The sequence below is a fragment of the Megascapheus bottae genome, chromosome 5, assembly GCF_031878675.1.
Source record: "Megascapheus bottae isolate mThoBot1 chromosome 5, mThoBot2.hap1, whole genome shotgun sequence".
In the NCBI taxonomy this organism is placed as follows: Eukaryota; Metazoa; Chordata; class Mammalia; order Rodentia; family Geomyidae; genus Megascapheus; species Megascapheus bottae.
In genome coordinates this window covers 72,483,942-72,500,800 of record NC_143513.1, presented here as the reverse complement: position 1 = coordinate 72,500,800, position 16,859 = coordinate 72,483,942, and the positions used below count along the sequence as shown (strand labels likewise).

The following is a 16,859-nucleotide window of genomic DNA, read 5'->3' as shown; positions in this document are numbered from 1 at the left end:
TAGCCTTGAGAAAGCCCAAGGACAGTGCTCAGACCCTGAGTTCATGCACTTGGACTGGCAAAAAAAAGTGAAAAAGGACATAAGTTTTTGAACTTATGGAACAAAGGTAAATAAATACTTGTTGTAATGATCCATATAGTAAATGTTTTAGGCTCTGTGAGCCTGTCATAGCTGTTCAGCTCTGCTGTTGTAGCCTAAATGCAACCATGGCTGTGAGCAAAAATCAATATGGCCATGTTCCAATAAAATTTGATTTACCAAAGCAAAAGACAGTGGGCCACATTTCGTACATTAGTCACAGTGTGCCAATGCTTATTGCATAAACTGAGATTCCATTAAGCATGAGAGTGGAAATCAGTTAAACCATGAGTTCATAAATCAAGTATTATTACCCATATGAGGCAGCTTTCTTAAGCTGCAAGTATTAAAATTAAATAATTTTGCAAGCCCAAACCTAGAATTTCCAAACTCTAATCCTGGCTAAACAAGCCACAGTTTAAGAGAGGTGACTGGTTTTGATTTCTTTACCATTCTCACACAATGTATGTAAAATTAGATATGCATTTGAGGAAAGCACTTTATGGACAAGCGGCCTTTAAATAATTTCCAAGTTTTCAGTTGAGTTGTTGTCATATTTCAGACAATTCTATTTTTGAAAAATATGTAGAAGTTGTCAGCAATGTTCAAGCTATTGTTTGATTGATTGTGCTGGAGTTTGAACACAGGACCTTACACTTGCTAAGAACTTGAGCCTACAGCTCTTGTTTAAGTTAGTTTTGATGCTCTTAAAATTTATTAACCAGGGCCAGGAGTTTGGCCTGGTGGTAAGAGTGCTTGCCTAGTATGCATACAGACCCAGGTTCAATTCCTTGGTACCACATAGATAGAAAAAACCGGAAGTGGTGCTTTGGCTCAAGTGGTATAGTTCTAGCCTTGAGAAAGCCCAAGGACAGTGCCCAGGCCCTAAGTTCAAGCCCTGGGACTGGCAAAAAAGAAAATTCTTTAAACATTTTTAGCAAAGGTGATAAGTTACCAAGTGCTGTGCAAATAATTCTAGAAAAAAAACTCTGGTCTAGCATTATAGGCAATAGTGTTAGTGGATTGTTGGATTTTGTTTACTTGTATGTTTGGCTGGGTGGTTGATTGAAAATGAAAGATTTTATTTCTATGGGTGTGAATTAAAAAACTTACTGGCAGTTGTGCAGTCATACCCTGCATAACAATATTTTAATCAACCAGAGATTGCATAAACAATGAGATTGTAATAGAGGGGAACATTCCTATTGCTTTTGTTGTTTAGATTGTGGTATTGTAATCTACAATATATAGTAACATGATATGCAGACCTGTAGCCTTGAACAATAGGTTGTCAATACGGCCTTGATATACAGAAAGCAATAGAGACAATGTCATCTAGGTTTATATGTGTAGGTGCTATGATACTGGTACCATGACCAAAATAACATGCTTTTCTCTAATACGTGTCAAAACAGTCTTGTTGTTCAGGAGACATGATTGAATATAACTTGGTGGAATTTGCTTACCTATCACCAGATCCCAGCCTTCTAGTTAGCTCAGCTCTATTCTCCATATTGGCACAGCTCTCAGGTTGTATGTGTAGGAAGAAGGTTGTCAGCAGCTACTAAGCAGTACCCCTGCTCCCCTCAGATCCAAGTGTGGTGAAGGCCTCTCTCCTCAAAGTCCCAGCACAAGGCTCTCACATCTCCTTGGCCACAGGGGATGGGGGTCATGGCACTCCAGGCCCAGACTGGCTAGAACTTTGCACTTAACTGGCTGTGGTTTAACCATGAACCCTGGATAATTAGCTTAACCATTGACACCTGAATGTCTTCAGCTGTAAAGTGAGGATTGAATTGAATTCTCAGTTTTTCATCCAGTTAAATAAGATAGCACATATAAGAATATAGCCTAAGGTGCATAATTCAGTATTCTGTAAAGTGTAACCATCTAGTGGCTTTTGACTTGGTGGTTTTTGTTTTGTTTTGAACCTTGGTTTTCTGTCTGAGCCCAGGTCAGGTTTGTCTTTTCTCTCTTCAAGCATCTCAATGTCATGTTTTCAGGGCTTCCTCTTGGCTTTTCTAAGGGCTTTTCCATGTGTTTTCTGAACCTTGGGACTAAACATCACCTATCATCATCATCAGTAGCTGTGACTTGACTTGCTTTGGATTTCACAAGGATGGGCTTATGAAGAAGTTTTAAGGAGGGCCTTTCAATTACCTTGCATAATCTCACATCAAAACTCTTCCTTGTTGGACTTCTCTCTCTAAAAGGCAGGCCACTGGTGTGTCTCTGAGTCTTAGGAGACAAGTCCCAAAGACTGGAAGCATTGTTTTCTCAGGCTCTTATTAGAGCCTGGCAAACCCGTTGTTTCCATCCCTGAACCTGAACAGTCACTGGCTGCTGGCAGCTTCTGGAACAAGGAGTAATCAATTCCCTTTTCCTCATTCAGTTGAGGTGTAGGCTGGTTGGGTTAGCTTTACAACTATTTCTATCCTAGTTTTCAGCTGAATACACACACACACACACACACACACACACACACACACACACACACACACACACACTGGCAGGCTGGACTCTAATTTGCTTCCTTAATGCCACAGGAATCATTCATTTCTCTGGAAATCATGAAGCATTTGCCATAGCCCAATGCACCTTATTCCTGGGCAGGCTGAGGCTACAGGGGCATGCCAGGGATCAGGATACCAGATAGGACCTACAGGCACCTCCTTCCTAGCTCCGCCCTCTGTGCTGAGGCAGCCATTGAGACGTTTCCCTTCTTCTTCCTCTCTTAGAGCAGCCACCTCTTTCCTGGTGTCCTCTGTTGGGTTTCCCCAAGGGAAGTCAGAAGCAGGTCCCACCTGGTCCTGAGCTCTGTCCACCCCAGCTGTGAGCAATCGAGCTGCTTGGTGAGTGCTTGGGAGGGGGTAGAGAGGGGTTGGGGTGGTCAATCTTCTGCCCCATTCCGTTAGATTAAGTTCAGACTCTCAGATAGGAGTGACAACCGCAGGCTCCCCGCCTCTAACCTCAGCTCCCCCTGGGTGGGTGGATGGGTGCTGTCAGCTAAGGTCACCTTCAGACAGAAGTTCTCCTGAGCTCTCCCCTGGGAATGGTACAAAAGATTAGGCAAGAGGTGCAGCAGGGTGAATTTCCTGACAGTGCCATCCACGTCTGCTCACCTTGCTGGTCTCTGTAAAGGAACATCTCAATGATTGCTTTCCAGATTTCCCAGCCTTAGGCTTTCTTTTTAGAAAGAAGTAACTTATCTCCACAGCTCAGATCCCTGAGACTCAGAGAGTGCTTCGTTTGCTTCCTTATGATGCAGTGGGACAGGTGAAATCAAATCCTAGTGACCCCTTGGGGACGCCTCTCCAGCTCGTCCGTGAGCCCTGGCCCCATGATGCTCTCCAAAATGTTTTCACCCTCCCAAAATAACTGAGCCAAGACTCTGTTCTTGTCATTGCTCACAACAGGGGTACAGGGTCACTAGCCAGGCTAGAGAGAAGGGCTACTTAGGAACCTGGGCTGGACTCTGGCTGTGCTCTGGAGCCAGCCAATGGCCAGGCTCTACCCAGTGTGCTCAGCCTTCCAGCAAAGGGTCCTCTGAGCAAGGGAGGGCCCCGAGAATAGCACACCCACTGCTCCCTCACATCCGTCTGAACTTACCTTGAGATTCTTACTGCCAATCTCAGAGCAGGGAAAAATCTGGGTAAGTAAGTTGAAGACTCCATTTCTGAAGGCTGCAATGTCTCCCAGGGGCCACTATGAGGCAAACTGGAGTGAGGGCAGGAATCTGGGGGCCTGGCTCTGCTTTTCAGTAGGGATTGACTGGGAAAGGCAGAGGGCAAGCAAGTGAGCTGAAGAAGGATTATTGAGGCCACATGTGGAAAACCTGGATAATGGAGGAGTTAGGGAAGCACCTAGTCCGGATGGTGGGCTGGGGGTTCAGAGAAGCAAGGAGCCCACCCCACTATAATCACAGCTGCTCTCACTGTGTAAGAATCTTCTACTCTGCTAATCTGTTCCTGGGAGCTGGAGACTTGTCCCTGTACACCCAAGGCCACACATGCAGGCCCCGTCACCAGATAGAAGGTGCATTACTTCACATACATTGACACCCTTTCTCATGTCTTGGTCCCCATTTCCCTTCGCCCACCCCACCCCTCATCTTGTTCCCCCACTCTCCCTATCCTATTTCAAATAACCAAATACGCACATATACAATATATCAAATAACAAGGTGAAATACTGTAACAATATGAGATAACCAAGTGACAGCAAAAGAGATGAGAGATAACATAGTACATTAAGGACAACAATCACTCATTATATGGCTTTTGTTTCTATATCCTGGAGGTCCTTTCATTTAGTGTCATACTGTATGGTCTTATGTATGTAGGTTTTATTCTATTGTAAATCTCTGCTAGGAGAGCCCAAGGTTTCTATTGATTATGACAAATGAGGGAAACCATTGAGCCTATCTTCCTTTGAGTCTGGCTTACTTCACTTAATATGATTTTTTCTAAGTCTTTACAAATGGGGCGATGTTGTTCTTTCTGACAGCAGCATAGAATTCCATTGTGTATAAACACCACATCTTGTTGATCCACTCATCAACTGAGGTGGCCTAGCTTCTTGTATCATTGTTTGGGTGCTTATTGTCAGATTTCTCCAAGAAGAAATATTTAATTAACTAATTTATTAATTGAGTGCCAGTATTGTGGCTTGAACTCAGGGTCTCATGCTTTTGCTTGGCCTTTTTTTTTTTTTTTTTTTTTTTTTTTTTGCTTTTCTCAAGGCTGGTGCTTTACCACTGGAGCCATATCTCCACTTCCAGTTTTTTGGCTAATTGGAAATAAGAGTCCCACGGACTTTTCTGCCTTCATCTAGCTTTCAAGTAGGATCCTCAGATCTCGGCCTTTTGATTAGCTAGGGTTACAGGTGTGAACCAGTGGCCTCTAGCAAGAATGCCTTCTAGGAAGAAGGGCTTGTGAGCCTCTGCTGGTGCTGTGCTAGAAGTCTCATGGACAGGCACTCCCAGAAAGAGTGTTTGCAGGGTTGCGCTGAGGTTCTGGCATGACCTTTGCTGGGGCCTGCTTTCCAGCTTCTCTTCTGTACATGGGATTCTCTAAATCACCTGTTCCAATTCAGTCATCCCACCTGTCTCTCTCATTCTCCCCCACCTCTCTTACACACCTCTTCTGTGTGTTACCCTTCACCTTTCATCTGCTGCCCCTCAGCGATTCTTCCATACACCATTAAAATCTCACCAGAGGAGCCCCTGTACAATAGCACATCTACCAGCAACTTCCAATCTGTCTGTGACACAGCTTTGACCCTCTTAGGACCAACAGGCTGTGTTTGGCTGCATTCTGGGTACCAACAGCAGTCTAAATAGGACAGGCATGTTGTTCCAAAGCAATTCAACCAGTAAAGATAGGGATTCATTCAGAAAAAGAAAAATTTGAAGTGGCATCTTTGAGGCCACTCATTGATGGATTTATTTCATCAACTCAATAAACACCAGCCAGGGACAGAGATGAAAGGGTGGGACTTCAGGGTCCCAGGATGAGGAGCAGTTGGTGAGAGTTTGAGTGTCCTGCGCTGTGGCCAGTATGCTCACGGGCTTTAGGAGATTCTGAGGAGGACAGGCCTCATTGAATGTGAAGCTGGGGTGGAGTGAGGTCAGAAAGACTTCTAAGAGCAAAGTTAACGTTTATGACTAAGGACCTGACGTTAAACAATGAATGAGCCAATGCTACACTGGAGTGAGATCAGTAGCCCTGCACTGGCCATGCATTGGCAAGTGCTCCTCAGAGTGCCATGCTGGGCTTTCTCCATAGCCAGTCGAGTTGGACTCAGGCTAGCCCAGGAAGGAATGAGGATGAGTAACTGTACTCAGCACTTAACCCATTTATGGTGGGGAAGGACTGAGTGAGACCCATCTTATCACCTCCCCATCCTCTCCAGCCAGCACTGCCCCCAAAATAGAGCTTCTTTGAGAAATGCTCAATGTTCCATAACAATGGCTCCAAATCAGAGGTGATTTGACCCCTAAGGGTCATTAGGCAGTATCTGGAGACATAGATGGCCATAGTTAAGAAGGAGGAAGTAGATAGACTACTGGTGTTTCATGAGTAAAGGCCACTGATGTTGCTCATAGTACAATGTATAGGACAGCCACCGGCTGGCCCTGCCGCACACACACAGAACACAGAAAAGAATTATTTATTCAACTTGTTACTAGTGCCAGAGGCTGAGAAACCATGACTTAGAATCTAATAATAGTCCTCCTTTATCTGTGGAGCGTCTTTCTAAGCAGCAGGTGGATGGATACCTGAAACTTCAGATATTACCGAAATATATGAATGCATTACATATATGTATATATGTGTGTATATGTATGCGTGTATATATGTATATATATATATTTACTTAACTACAAGTCCTATGAATCCAAGATGGCTGGCTGATAATGGAGATCAATACTAGTGAGTAACAGGAGAATAGCATATACAGCCTCGCCCTATCCCTCACTCGTCTAGACTGGAACCAGTGATCCATTAGTATAGCAGGTCCAGTGCCATGTCATTAGCACTCTTTTTTTTTGCCAGTCCTGGAACTTGAACTCAGAGCCTGAGTACTTGAGATTTCCTCAAGACTTGTGTTCTACTATTTTCTATGTATGTGGTACCAAGGAATTGAACCCAGGTCTTTGTGCATGCTAGGCAAGCACTCTACCACAAGGCCAAACTCCAGGTTCCTATCATTAGCACTCTTTAAGGCCAATGTAGATGTTTTCTCTGAATTGAAAAAATGGGGAAGTCAGGGGCTGGTGGCTCATGCCTATAATCCTAGCTACCCTGGAGGCTGAGATCTGAGAGTTACGGTTCAAAACCAGCCAGGGCAAGAAAGTCGATGAGACCTGGAACTTGAACTCAGGGTGTAAGAGGTCTCCTTGGGCTTTCTCAGGGCTCTACCACTTGAGCCATAGCACCATTTCCTGCTTTTTTTTATGTATGTGGTAGCGAGGAATCGAATCTGGGTCTTTGTGCATGCTAGGCAAGCATTCTACCACTAGGCCAAACCCCCAACTGCCATGAGACTCCAAAACAGCCAGAAGTGGTGCATTTGCTCAAGTGGTAGAGTGTTTGCCTTGAGCACAAAGAGGCTCAGGGACAGTGCCCAAACCCTGAGCTCAAGCCCCAAGTCTGGCAAAAAAAAAAAAAAGTCCCAGGAAAAATTCCAAAATAGCAACAACAAAGGACAGGGGGTGTGGGAGTATGGCACTGTAGTGCAGCATTTGCCTGGTAATGCAAACTCTAGGTGTGATGCTCAGGTGTATAAAGTAAATAAATAAAACAAGATTTTAGAAAAGATTCCTTTAAAGGGCACAGGAAATGTTTAATGTTATTATACTCATCTTTATATTCTTGTACTCTACTGAAATCTAATTTCAGATATCTTTTTTTTTTCTATAGTGGAAAGAGTCCATAAAGAGCTCACAAGGTACTTAGTGCCTGCCGGGCTGTGCTGCAGCTGTGGTCCTGAAGCTGATGCAGGAGGCTGGGCTGACGTGTAAGATACTTCAGCATGGAGGTGGGTGTTGGAGAGGATGACCAACGTCCTTTCTGGAACTCTCTCCCTGCTTGGATAATGCTTTCTGGGCTGCCCTGGTTGTACCATTGTATAGAACCTGCCCTTTGTGGTCTGGCCAGGCCCCCCTCTCCATGGGACACCTTACAATGACCTGATCTTCATGCTAGTGGCTTTTAATAGAAGTCATGATAATTAATATTCATTAGGCGATTAGACTGTGCCAAGTTCTGAAGTATGTCCTTCATGCTGCAAATTAATTTTCTCAGTTCTCTTTGAGAGTTGTATTATTATATCTTTACTATAGATAAGAACATGGAGGCAGAAATAGTAATGATTTGATTCTGTCCAAGATTAGTAAGCTCAGAAGTTAGAGTGAAAAGTCTATAATTCCAAGGGAATCATGGTTAAACCATGAGGTGTGCAAGCTGGCAATTGACTCTAGACCATGCTGTATGCATGATGTTTATTTACGTTACTATGTGGCATGCTTTCATTCAGTCTACGTGGAACTCAGGACCACACCAGAAGCGGGAAGGACAAGGCAAAGTAAGGCACCAGCAATGCATGCTGGGAACCAGCAATGAGGGAGAAGAGGGAACAGGAAACCATCTGCTAGTGTAGACGCGCTGGGAGAGAAGAGGGTGTTAGCAGAGGTAAACACGAGCTGTCTGTCCTGGAGCACACAGAAAGGACTGAGGAGATCCTGCTTCACATCATATGACCCTGAGGCGGACTGCTATCTCTTCCCCCACAAAGCCATCTCTCTGCCACAGCCTTGCAGAAGGCACCCTCTCCTCTTGCATGTTCCCACATGTTAAATAGAGGACGCTCAGAGCACCAGAAATCACTGGTCTTCTGAGAGTGGACTTTCATCCTGTAGCTTGATCACAGTCATCTCTTCCCATGGCCTCTGGTCCGACTCCAGGTGAAGGGAGGAAGGGGACTCCATTCTTGTTGAAGCACCCAGAGTGTTCATTTTTGTCCCTAGCAGGGAGGTGATGGCACATGCAGCTCCCACACTGAAGGCCCAGTCAAGGAGGAGGAGGGCCACCCTGGCAATCCCAGCAGCAGCCATCTGGCCTACCATGTCTTGGATGTCCCGCCGTGGTACCTTTGCATCTTACTGGGGATCCAGGTAATCATACCCATCAAGTACTAGGTCTAGATCAAAGGAGTCAACACCAACACCATCAGTTGCTGGTGTCTTTTCATGCTGAGCCCCAAGGGAACCAAGGCCTTTGGGTCTCTTGCTCTCTAAGCATTGCAGGATGGGGATAAATGATTAGAAAAGAATTCTCCCGGGCCAGGGGTTTGGCCTAGTGGTAGAGTGCTTGCCTAGCATGCACGAATACCCGGGTTCGATTCCTCGGTACCACATATATGGAAAAAAGCTGGAAGTGGTGCTGAGGCTCAAGTGGTAGAGCTCTAGCCTTGAAAAAGTCCAAGGACAGTGCTCAGGCCCTGAGCTCAAGCCCAGGACTGGCAAAAAAAAAAAATTCTCCCTTCAGCTAGGCTTACCATTTCACATCAAAGACAGTATTGACCCCCCTTCCCTCCTTCCCTCCCTCTTTCCCTTCCCTCTAGCTCTCATACTAAGGATTGAACCTAAGTTCTCACATTTACTAAGCAATCAGTCTACCACTTCATGTTTGAGACAGGGTTTTCCTGGTTTTGTCTGGACTGGCCTCCAACTTAAGATCCTTCTGCCTCCACTTCTCCAAGTGTGGAATTACAAATGTGCACCCCCATAGTCTTGCTCCATTGCTCTCTTGAGTGTGTGATCACTGGTTTTCGTAAAGGTGCACTTCACTTAGGAAATGCCCTTGGGAAGCCAGAGGCTAGGCCAAGTACATTCTTGAAAGCAGGCCCCATTCTTGGCAGCTTCTCTTTCAAATGTCTCCAAATGCCTCCTAATCGTTAAGATCAGGAGATTCATTTGTTAACAGGAGGGGACTAGCCCTCATTAAGTCCAATTAGCCAATGTTTCTGGGCAGAGTATAAGATAGGAAATAAAACAGTGGTGGATTTTGGCCTTGGGAATATTGTGCCCTTAATCAACCTGTAGGAGGTTCAAAGAAGCATGTGGGAGAAACTAGGAAGAACTGAATTCATATTATTTACCATGAGGGGACACAGATGCAATGGAAAGATTGTCAGAGCCACCAATGCATAGACTCTTCTCTGAATGCCCTTCTGTATCCCTGTTCCTCTTAGTTTGTCTCTTGGAGCTATCAATGAGAGAGAGAGAGAGAGAGAGAGGGAGAGGGAGAGGGAGAGGGAGAGGGAGAGGGAGAGGGAGAGAGGGAGAGAGGGAGAGAGGGAGAGAGGGAGAGAGGGAGAGAGGGAGAGAGGGAGAGGTAGAGAGACAGAGACAGAGAGAGACAGAGAGAGACAGGCAGAGAGAGACAGGCAGAGAGAAGGAGAGAGAGAGAGAGAGGCAGGCAGAGAGAAGTAGAGAGAGACAAAGACAATAGAGAGAGAGACAGGCAGAGAGAGAGGCAGAGAGAAGTAGAGAGAGAGACAAAGACAAGAGGAGAGAGAGAGAGAGAGAGAGAGAGAGAGAGAGAGAGAGAGAGAGAGAGAGAGAGAGAGAGAGCGAGAGAGAGAGAGAGAGAGAGAGAGGAGCGACTTTGTCTTTTACAGGAATTCAAAGTCACCCCAGGCTCCTATACGTATCTATCTTATTCCTCTCTACTCCTTGTTTATCAAAAGTCGTTGCTGCTCTTATTGGTCAGATTTTTCCAGAATGTTCTCTCAAGGGATTAACCTCAGTGAATAATCTGTTGGTTGATATTGCCTTTGAAATCTGGCTTAATGTGGTGATAGGAGCTGGAATTATCCCCTAATAAAAGACCCAGCCCTTACTTTCCTTCTTCCAGCATTTCCACCCATGTGGCTGGAGAGACACGAGGCTCTTTGCCCCCAGGAATACTTTCCGGCTTTATTCTAGAGGACCAGACCTGGCCCATGTTGAATAGGACATGCTTTCTGCTTTGGCAGATGGATGCAATGCGGTCCTCTGCCCTGCTGGAGTAGAACATTCTCAGGCCCAGCTCTGCCTGAGGGGAGATGGGCCTGGAAAGGCAGGCCAGTGCACATACAGTTTTAGGTTTCATTTTCTTAAAAACAACCTAACTTCTTCTGTAGCTAATTTAACCGAGTTGGAGACTTGAGATGAAAACTTTAAAGAAAAAGAAGACAATTTGCCTTTCATTGTCTCCTTTATACACTGATCTCACGAATAGCTGGAGGGAGGGAGATTGGTTGGGACAAGGTAGGGTCCAGGTGTAGTGGGTCTCATCACCAATTTTCAACATAATGAAAAGCCAGCATAGCTTTCCTTCTTTCTTTTCTCCTTCCTTCCTCACTTTTTCTCTTCCTCCTTCCCTTTTTCCTTTGTCTTCTCTCCTTCCATCTTTCCTTCCTTCTTTTGTTCTTCTTTCCTCTCCTTCCCTCCTCTCTTTATTTTTTCCCACTTGTTGCTATTGTTGGTCATGGGTCTTGAATTCAGGGCTAAGTAGGTACTGTCTCTGAACTCTTTTGGCTCAAGGTTAGCTGTCTACCATTTTGGTTTTCTGGTGGTTAATTGGAGATAACAGTCTCACAGATTTTCCTGCCTAGTCTAGCTATGAACCATGATCCTCAGATCTCAGTCTCCTGCGAAGTTAGGATTACAGGTGTGAGCCACCAGCACCCAACATTTTTTTTCACTTTTTTTTTTCTAGTCCCGGGGCTTGAACAAAGGGCCTGGGCACTGTCCCTAAGCTTCTTTTTCTCAAGGCTAGTACTTTACCACTTGAGCCACAGCACCATTTTCAGCTTTTTCTGTGTATGTGGTACTGAGGAATCGAACCCAGGCTTCATGCATGCTAGGCAAGCACTGTACCACTAATCTACATTCACAGCTCTCCACTTTTAAAAACATTTCTATTATTAAGTAATTGTGCAAAGGCCAAGTTATGAGAACCACTTCCTCTGTGCTTCCTGTCTTCTTCCTCCTATCCCTACTGTTTCAGAGCTTATTTTTTATGCGGAATACCATGACCCTTCCTCCTTTCATTCCTGTGCCCCTTCCCAACTTCGTCCCTCCCTTCCTTATTTCTCTCTTTCCTCCTTGCCACTCTCCCTTCTCCCTCCCTCCTTTCCATTGTTGGGTGTGCACTGATTCGACAGTTAATCTTTTTCTAGCCAAGGCAAACCACACCTGCCTACCCTGGCTCTGTTTTCACTATGTCCTCACAGGGTGAGATGGAACATCCTCACAATCATGTAAACTTGCCTGGGCAGCATTCTCTGCTCTGGATGTCAGTGTATCAGGAATGCCATTTGCACTAGAAACCTGTGGATAGTTCCAGAGGAAAATGACTTAAGTTACCAGAGTACAGATGGTATTAGAACAAAGGAGACAAGCAGTGACTCTGTCACAACTAGATGCTAGGATCTGGGGCCTTTCTCCTTTGCCCAGATAGAAGTTATGGGTAGAAGCTGGACCTTTGACAGCTAGCACAGTGGCATGGGGCACCAGGCTGAGAATGTTGGCAGCTGGTCAGAGGCACAGGGTTACGGGCCTGGAGGGGTTAAGCCACATGTCTGAAGTGTTACAGTTCTTCTGTGCCTCAGGTCACAGCAGGAAAAGGAGTCCCATCAAATGCACTACTATGGACCAGATGCCACTGCCACTTCAAGAACCAGCTGCCAGTAAATGCTGCCAGGGCGAGGCCCCTACCCTCTCCTCCTGCCATTCCCTCTTCTCTGATTCATGTTCTCAGCTCAACTGCTTCCTTGCTGATGAGAATCCAAAGTAGGCAGTGCATTCGAGAAGTTTCTATTGGACCTGCTGCATCAGCACAGGAGGCTATCTCCTTGCTGCTCACAAAGTCACCTGAGTGGGCTGCTGGGGTCACCAGAAGGGCCAGTGACAGGGAGGTGTGTGTACCAGTCAGGGCAGCCCTCTCATGCAATTGAAGGATGGCATTTACAGTAGTCAAGGATTTTTCTGCTTGGCCACCAGGGAAAGGAAGTGCCCCCCCCCTCTGGACTGGGTAGGAGTGGCTGATGTAATGGAGAAAGTCTGGGGCGAGCTGCTTGCTGGTCAGTGCCTTCAAGAGCTGGCTGGAGTCATGCTTTGTGTTCAGCACAGCTGGGGCTGGCTGTCCTTTGCTGAAGGCCCCAGGGTTGGAGAGCTTCTGGGGAGTGTTTGCCAGCTGTCAGTTAGAGAGGGAAAAGTCCCCAGTCCCCAACATCTAAGAATGTTTAAAGGAAATGTAAACTTTGAAAAGTGTGCTTCCAACAAAAGCTTTCCTGTAACAGTGCTTTAACAAGTACTTGGCAGAAGTCTAAGGCTGCCCAGGTCCGGACCTGCTGCCCCAGGGAAAGGGTGAGGCCATCTGGCTCAGCTGCCCCTGGCTCTGTTCTTAGAACTTTTGGCTCAGTTGCCAGATTTGACTGAGCCACATACTGGATAGTTAGCATGGCTCAGAACAGAACTGACCACAGAACATAAAAAATTTCAAGACTTAGTCATGTTTCTTGCTCTGGAGTCAGTGTGCAATAGTATCTGTCTGTCTGTCTGTCTGACTGTCTGTCTGTCTATCCATCGATCTGTCCGTTTGCCTATCTACCTGTCATCCATTCATGTATCATGTATACACCCATTATGTTTCTGTCTGTCTACCAGTCAGTTTGTCTATCCATCTGTCATCCATCCATTATCTATCTATCTATCTATCTATCTATCTATCTATCTATCTATCTATCTATCTATCTCCCCATCTCTATCATCTATCTGCCTCTCTGCTTTTCTGTCTGTCTCTCTCTGCCAGCCTGCCTACCTGCCTATTATGTATTACCCATACCTAACTTATTCCCTTTGTGGCTGTTCTGAATCCCCTAAACTTGTCAATGGGCAGCTCAACTAGCCTTTGTTTGGCCAGCGGCCCCTAAGCTCATGCCAGGAGCTTCATTATCAGTGGTTCTTCTCTCTGTGTGCTTCATTTAACGATGATTTTCTTGTCCTTACAGCCCCATCTTGCCCTTCTGGGCTTGAGTCCCTTCGTTGGTTCCTCTCTATCATGTCAGTTCTTAGTACTTAAGAGCCTGCCCTCATAGCCCAGGCTCTCTGGATCCCAGCTTTCTGCTTCCAGGAACTTCTAGTGCTCACTACTGGCCAGGATCTTTGCCTGGGGCTCATGGCTGGGACCTCTGGGGTCAGCTGTTGGGTGCTGGCTGTGGGTGGACGTCCTGTTGAGGGGATGCTAGTAAAGCCACTTTCTGCCACAGCACTTCCTCACTGCCCTGGGAGGCCTCGTGGCTGTGCCACTTATCCTGGCCAAGGACCTGTGCCTGCAGCATGACCCCCTGACCCAGAGCTATCTCATCAGCACCATTTTCTTTGTCTCTGGCATCTGCACTCTCCTGCAAGTGTTTTTAGGAGTTAGGTAAGTAGAACTTCTCCTTGTAGATTCTGACTTTTTACCTGCTCCGGTATCCACAGGTCTACTGGCCTGTGGCTAAGAAGATGGGAAGCTGATTACAAGGTGAGGAGCTCAGAAACTCATGGTCTATGTTAGCTGGGAGGCTGGAGTGAAATTCGTGACACAAATCCAATTCACTTAGGGAAAACTGTGTTCCTCTCCCAATAGGGTTTCACTTTTTTGCCCAGGGCCAGCCTTAGATTTCAATCTTCCTAAATATGGCTTCCTAAATAGCTGGAACCACAGGCCTGTGGTCCCATCACCACATCTAGTTTATTGAGATGATCCTCTCTCCCGATCCTCAGATCTCCAACTTCCAAATAGCTGGATTGCATGTGTGACCCACTACATCTGGCAAAACAAATGTGTGCTCTGGGTAGACCAAACACATTCACAGATACAGATATGTGGTTTGGGCCCTGTGCACATGAATCCACCCATGTTGCCCCTTTTCATTTCACTGTCATTTGTTCTTTTAAAGCATGAAGTCCTTCATGTGCATTGGTGCCTACTAAAATCCAGCCTGGAAGAGATGGAGTCTTTTGACTCTGGGGATGACCTGGGGAAAATTGGGAAGCCTGGAAATGTGTCTCTCCCTCTCATTCCCACCGCTTCCCTCTTCCCTGTTCTCACCACCATTTCAATCTCTAGCACCTCATTCATACAACAGGCGAAATAATAACTACATTCTCAGGGATTTCCCCTCTACTGGTTTTCTTACCTTCCTCATACAAAACCTGCTTGTCCAGTGCCTCCTGCCTTTAGTATTTACTTAGCACCTAATCCAAGGACAGGTCTGGGTTTTGTGCATCCTGAAGCTTACCATAGTTTTTGATGTTCTCTTTAAGAAAGAGAACAGAAAGTTATGAATAGAACCAGGCACTAGTGGCTCATACCTGTAATTCTAGGTACTCAGCAGGCTGAGATTTGAGGACTGTGGCTTGAAGTCATCCTTGGAAAGTCAATGAGACTCTTTTTTTTAATTGTAATTAATAGAAGGGTTACATTATATTCACCAAATAGAAGGTGCATTACTTCACAAACATGTTTTTGTCCCTATTTCCTCCCCACCCCCTCCTCTCATCTTGTTTCCCCCCCTTTCCTATCCTATTTCAAATAAACAAATAAACACATATACAAGATACCAGATAACAAGATAAGATGCTGTAACAATATGAGATAACCAAGGGACAACAAAAGACATGAGAAATAACAGTACATTAAGAACAACAATCACACATATGCTCTTGTTTCCATATCTTGGAGGTCCTTTCATTTAGCCTCATCCTATCTGGCCTTATGTATGTAGGTTTTGCCCTGTTGTAAACCTCTGCTAGGAGAGTCCAAAGTTTATACTAATTATGACAAATGAGGGAAACCATTGAACCTATGTTCCTTTGAGTCTGGCTTCCTTCACTTAATATGATTTTTTTTCCAAGTCTTTCCATTTCCTTACAAATGGGGAAATGTTGTTCTTTCTGATGGCAGCATAGAATTCCATTGCATATAAATACCACATCTTGTTGATCCAATCATCAACTGAGGGACATCTGGTTTGGTTCCATATCTTTGCTATGGTAAATAGTGCTGCAATGAACATCACTGTGCTAGTGGATTTAGTATGTCCTTGTTTCTGGATGATTGGGTAAAAATGCCAAGTAGTGAAAGTGCTGGATCATAGGGGAACTCTATGTTTAGTCTTTTGAGACTACCATCATACTACTTTATCTGTAATTAACCACCAAAAAACCAGAAGTAGAACTGTGACTAAAGAGACAGAGTACTGGCCTTGAGTATAAGCACTAAAGGACCTGAATTTAAACCCCAGTATCAGCACAAAGATATAAAGAAAATCATATACAAAAATATTTGTTTTGATAGAAAAAAATCAGAAGCTGGTTCCAGTGGCATCTGGTGCCTGTAAGCCTAGCGACATAGGAGGCTGAGAGCTAAGATCATGATTCAAATCTAGCCTGGGCAGGAAACTTTGTGAGACTCTTATCTCCAAGTAATCACAGAATAAGCCTGAAGTGGCACTGTAGCTGAAGTGGTAGAGTGCCAAATTGAGCAAAAAGAAGCTCAGGGACAGCTTCCAAGCCCAGAGTTCAAGCGCCAGGACTGGCAAAAAGAAAATCAAAATCAAATCAAAAAGCAGATGAAGACCACAAATGCCATACATTCCAAAAGGTGTCATGACAATATTATCTATCTCTCGGATAGTCTCCCATACTTCTCACTTCTCTCCTGTATTTTATGACTTCATAGTCTTCAATTGTCTATTTTGGAGAAAGAAGAAAAAATAATTGAACTATCACTCTTGTTTGGATTTTCCAAGTTTGTTGGCTGTTACTGCTTGCCGGAATGGATTGCACTTCATATAAGACTGTCATAGTGAAGTCAACATGTGCCAGTGATACTAAAGAAACATGATTTGAAATTCTGGATTCCATAGACAGAAGTGTTCTGATCAATTCTCCCACACATCATCACTACAAAACTTTAAAACTGCATGGTACATGCTGGGTGCTGTGACTCGCGCCTGTAATCCTAGTTACTCAGGAGTCTGAGATTTGGGGATGAGGTTCAAAGCCAGATTAGGCAGAAAAGTCCAAGAGACTCTTATCTCCAGTTACTCACCAGAAAACAGGAAATGGAGCTGTGGCTCAGTTGGTAGACCATCAATCTTGAGCAAAAAATCCAAGCAAGACGTCAACAAAACCCTAAGAAAGGGTTTCAATGTGTGAGAAGTAATGTACCTACTATCTG

At 45.1% G+C, this 16,859-nt stretch overlaps 1 protein-coding gene across 1 annotated transcript in view; it reads left to right on the top strand.

Moving 5' to 3' along the window:
* The window catches only part of LOC150063615 (solute carrier family 23 member 1-like), a 52,434-nt gene that overhangs the window by 10,228 nt on the left and 25,347 nt on the right, over positions 1–16,859 (top strand). Inside the window, exons 2-3 of the mRNA XM_090332404.1 lie at positions 7,503–7,620; positions 8,609–8,755. Of these exons, the coding sequence (XP_090188530.1) occupies positions 8,619–8,755 (137 nt within the window). The 5' untranslated portion in view covers positions 7,503–7,620; positions 8,609–8,618. The remainder of the gene's footprint in view (positions 1–7,502; positions 7,621–8,608; positions 8,756–16,859) is intronic.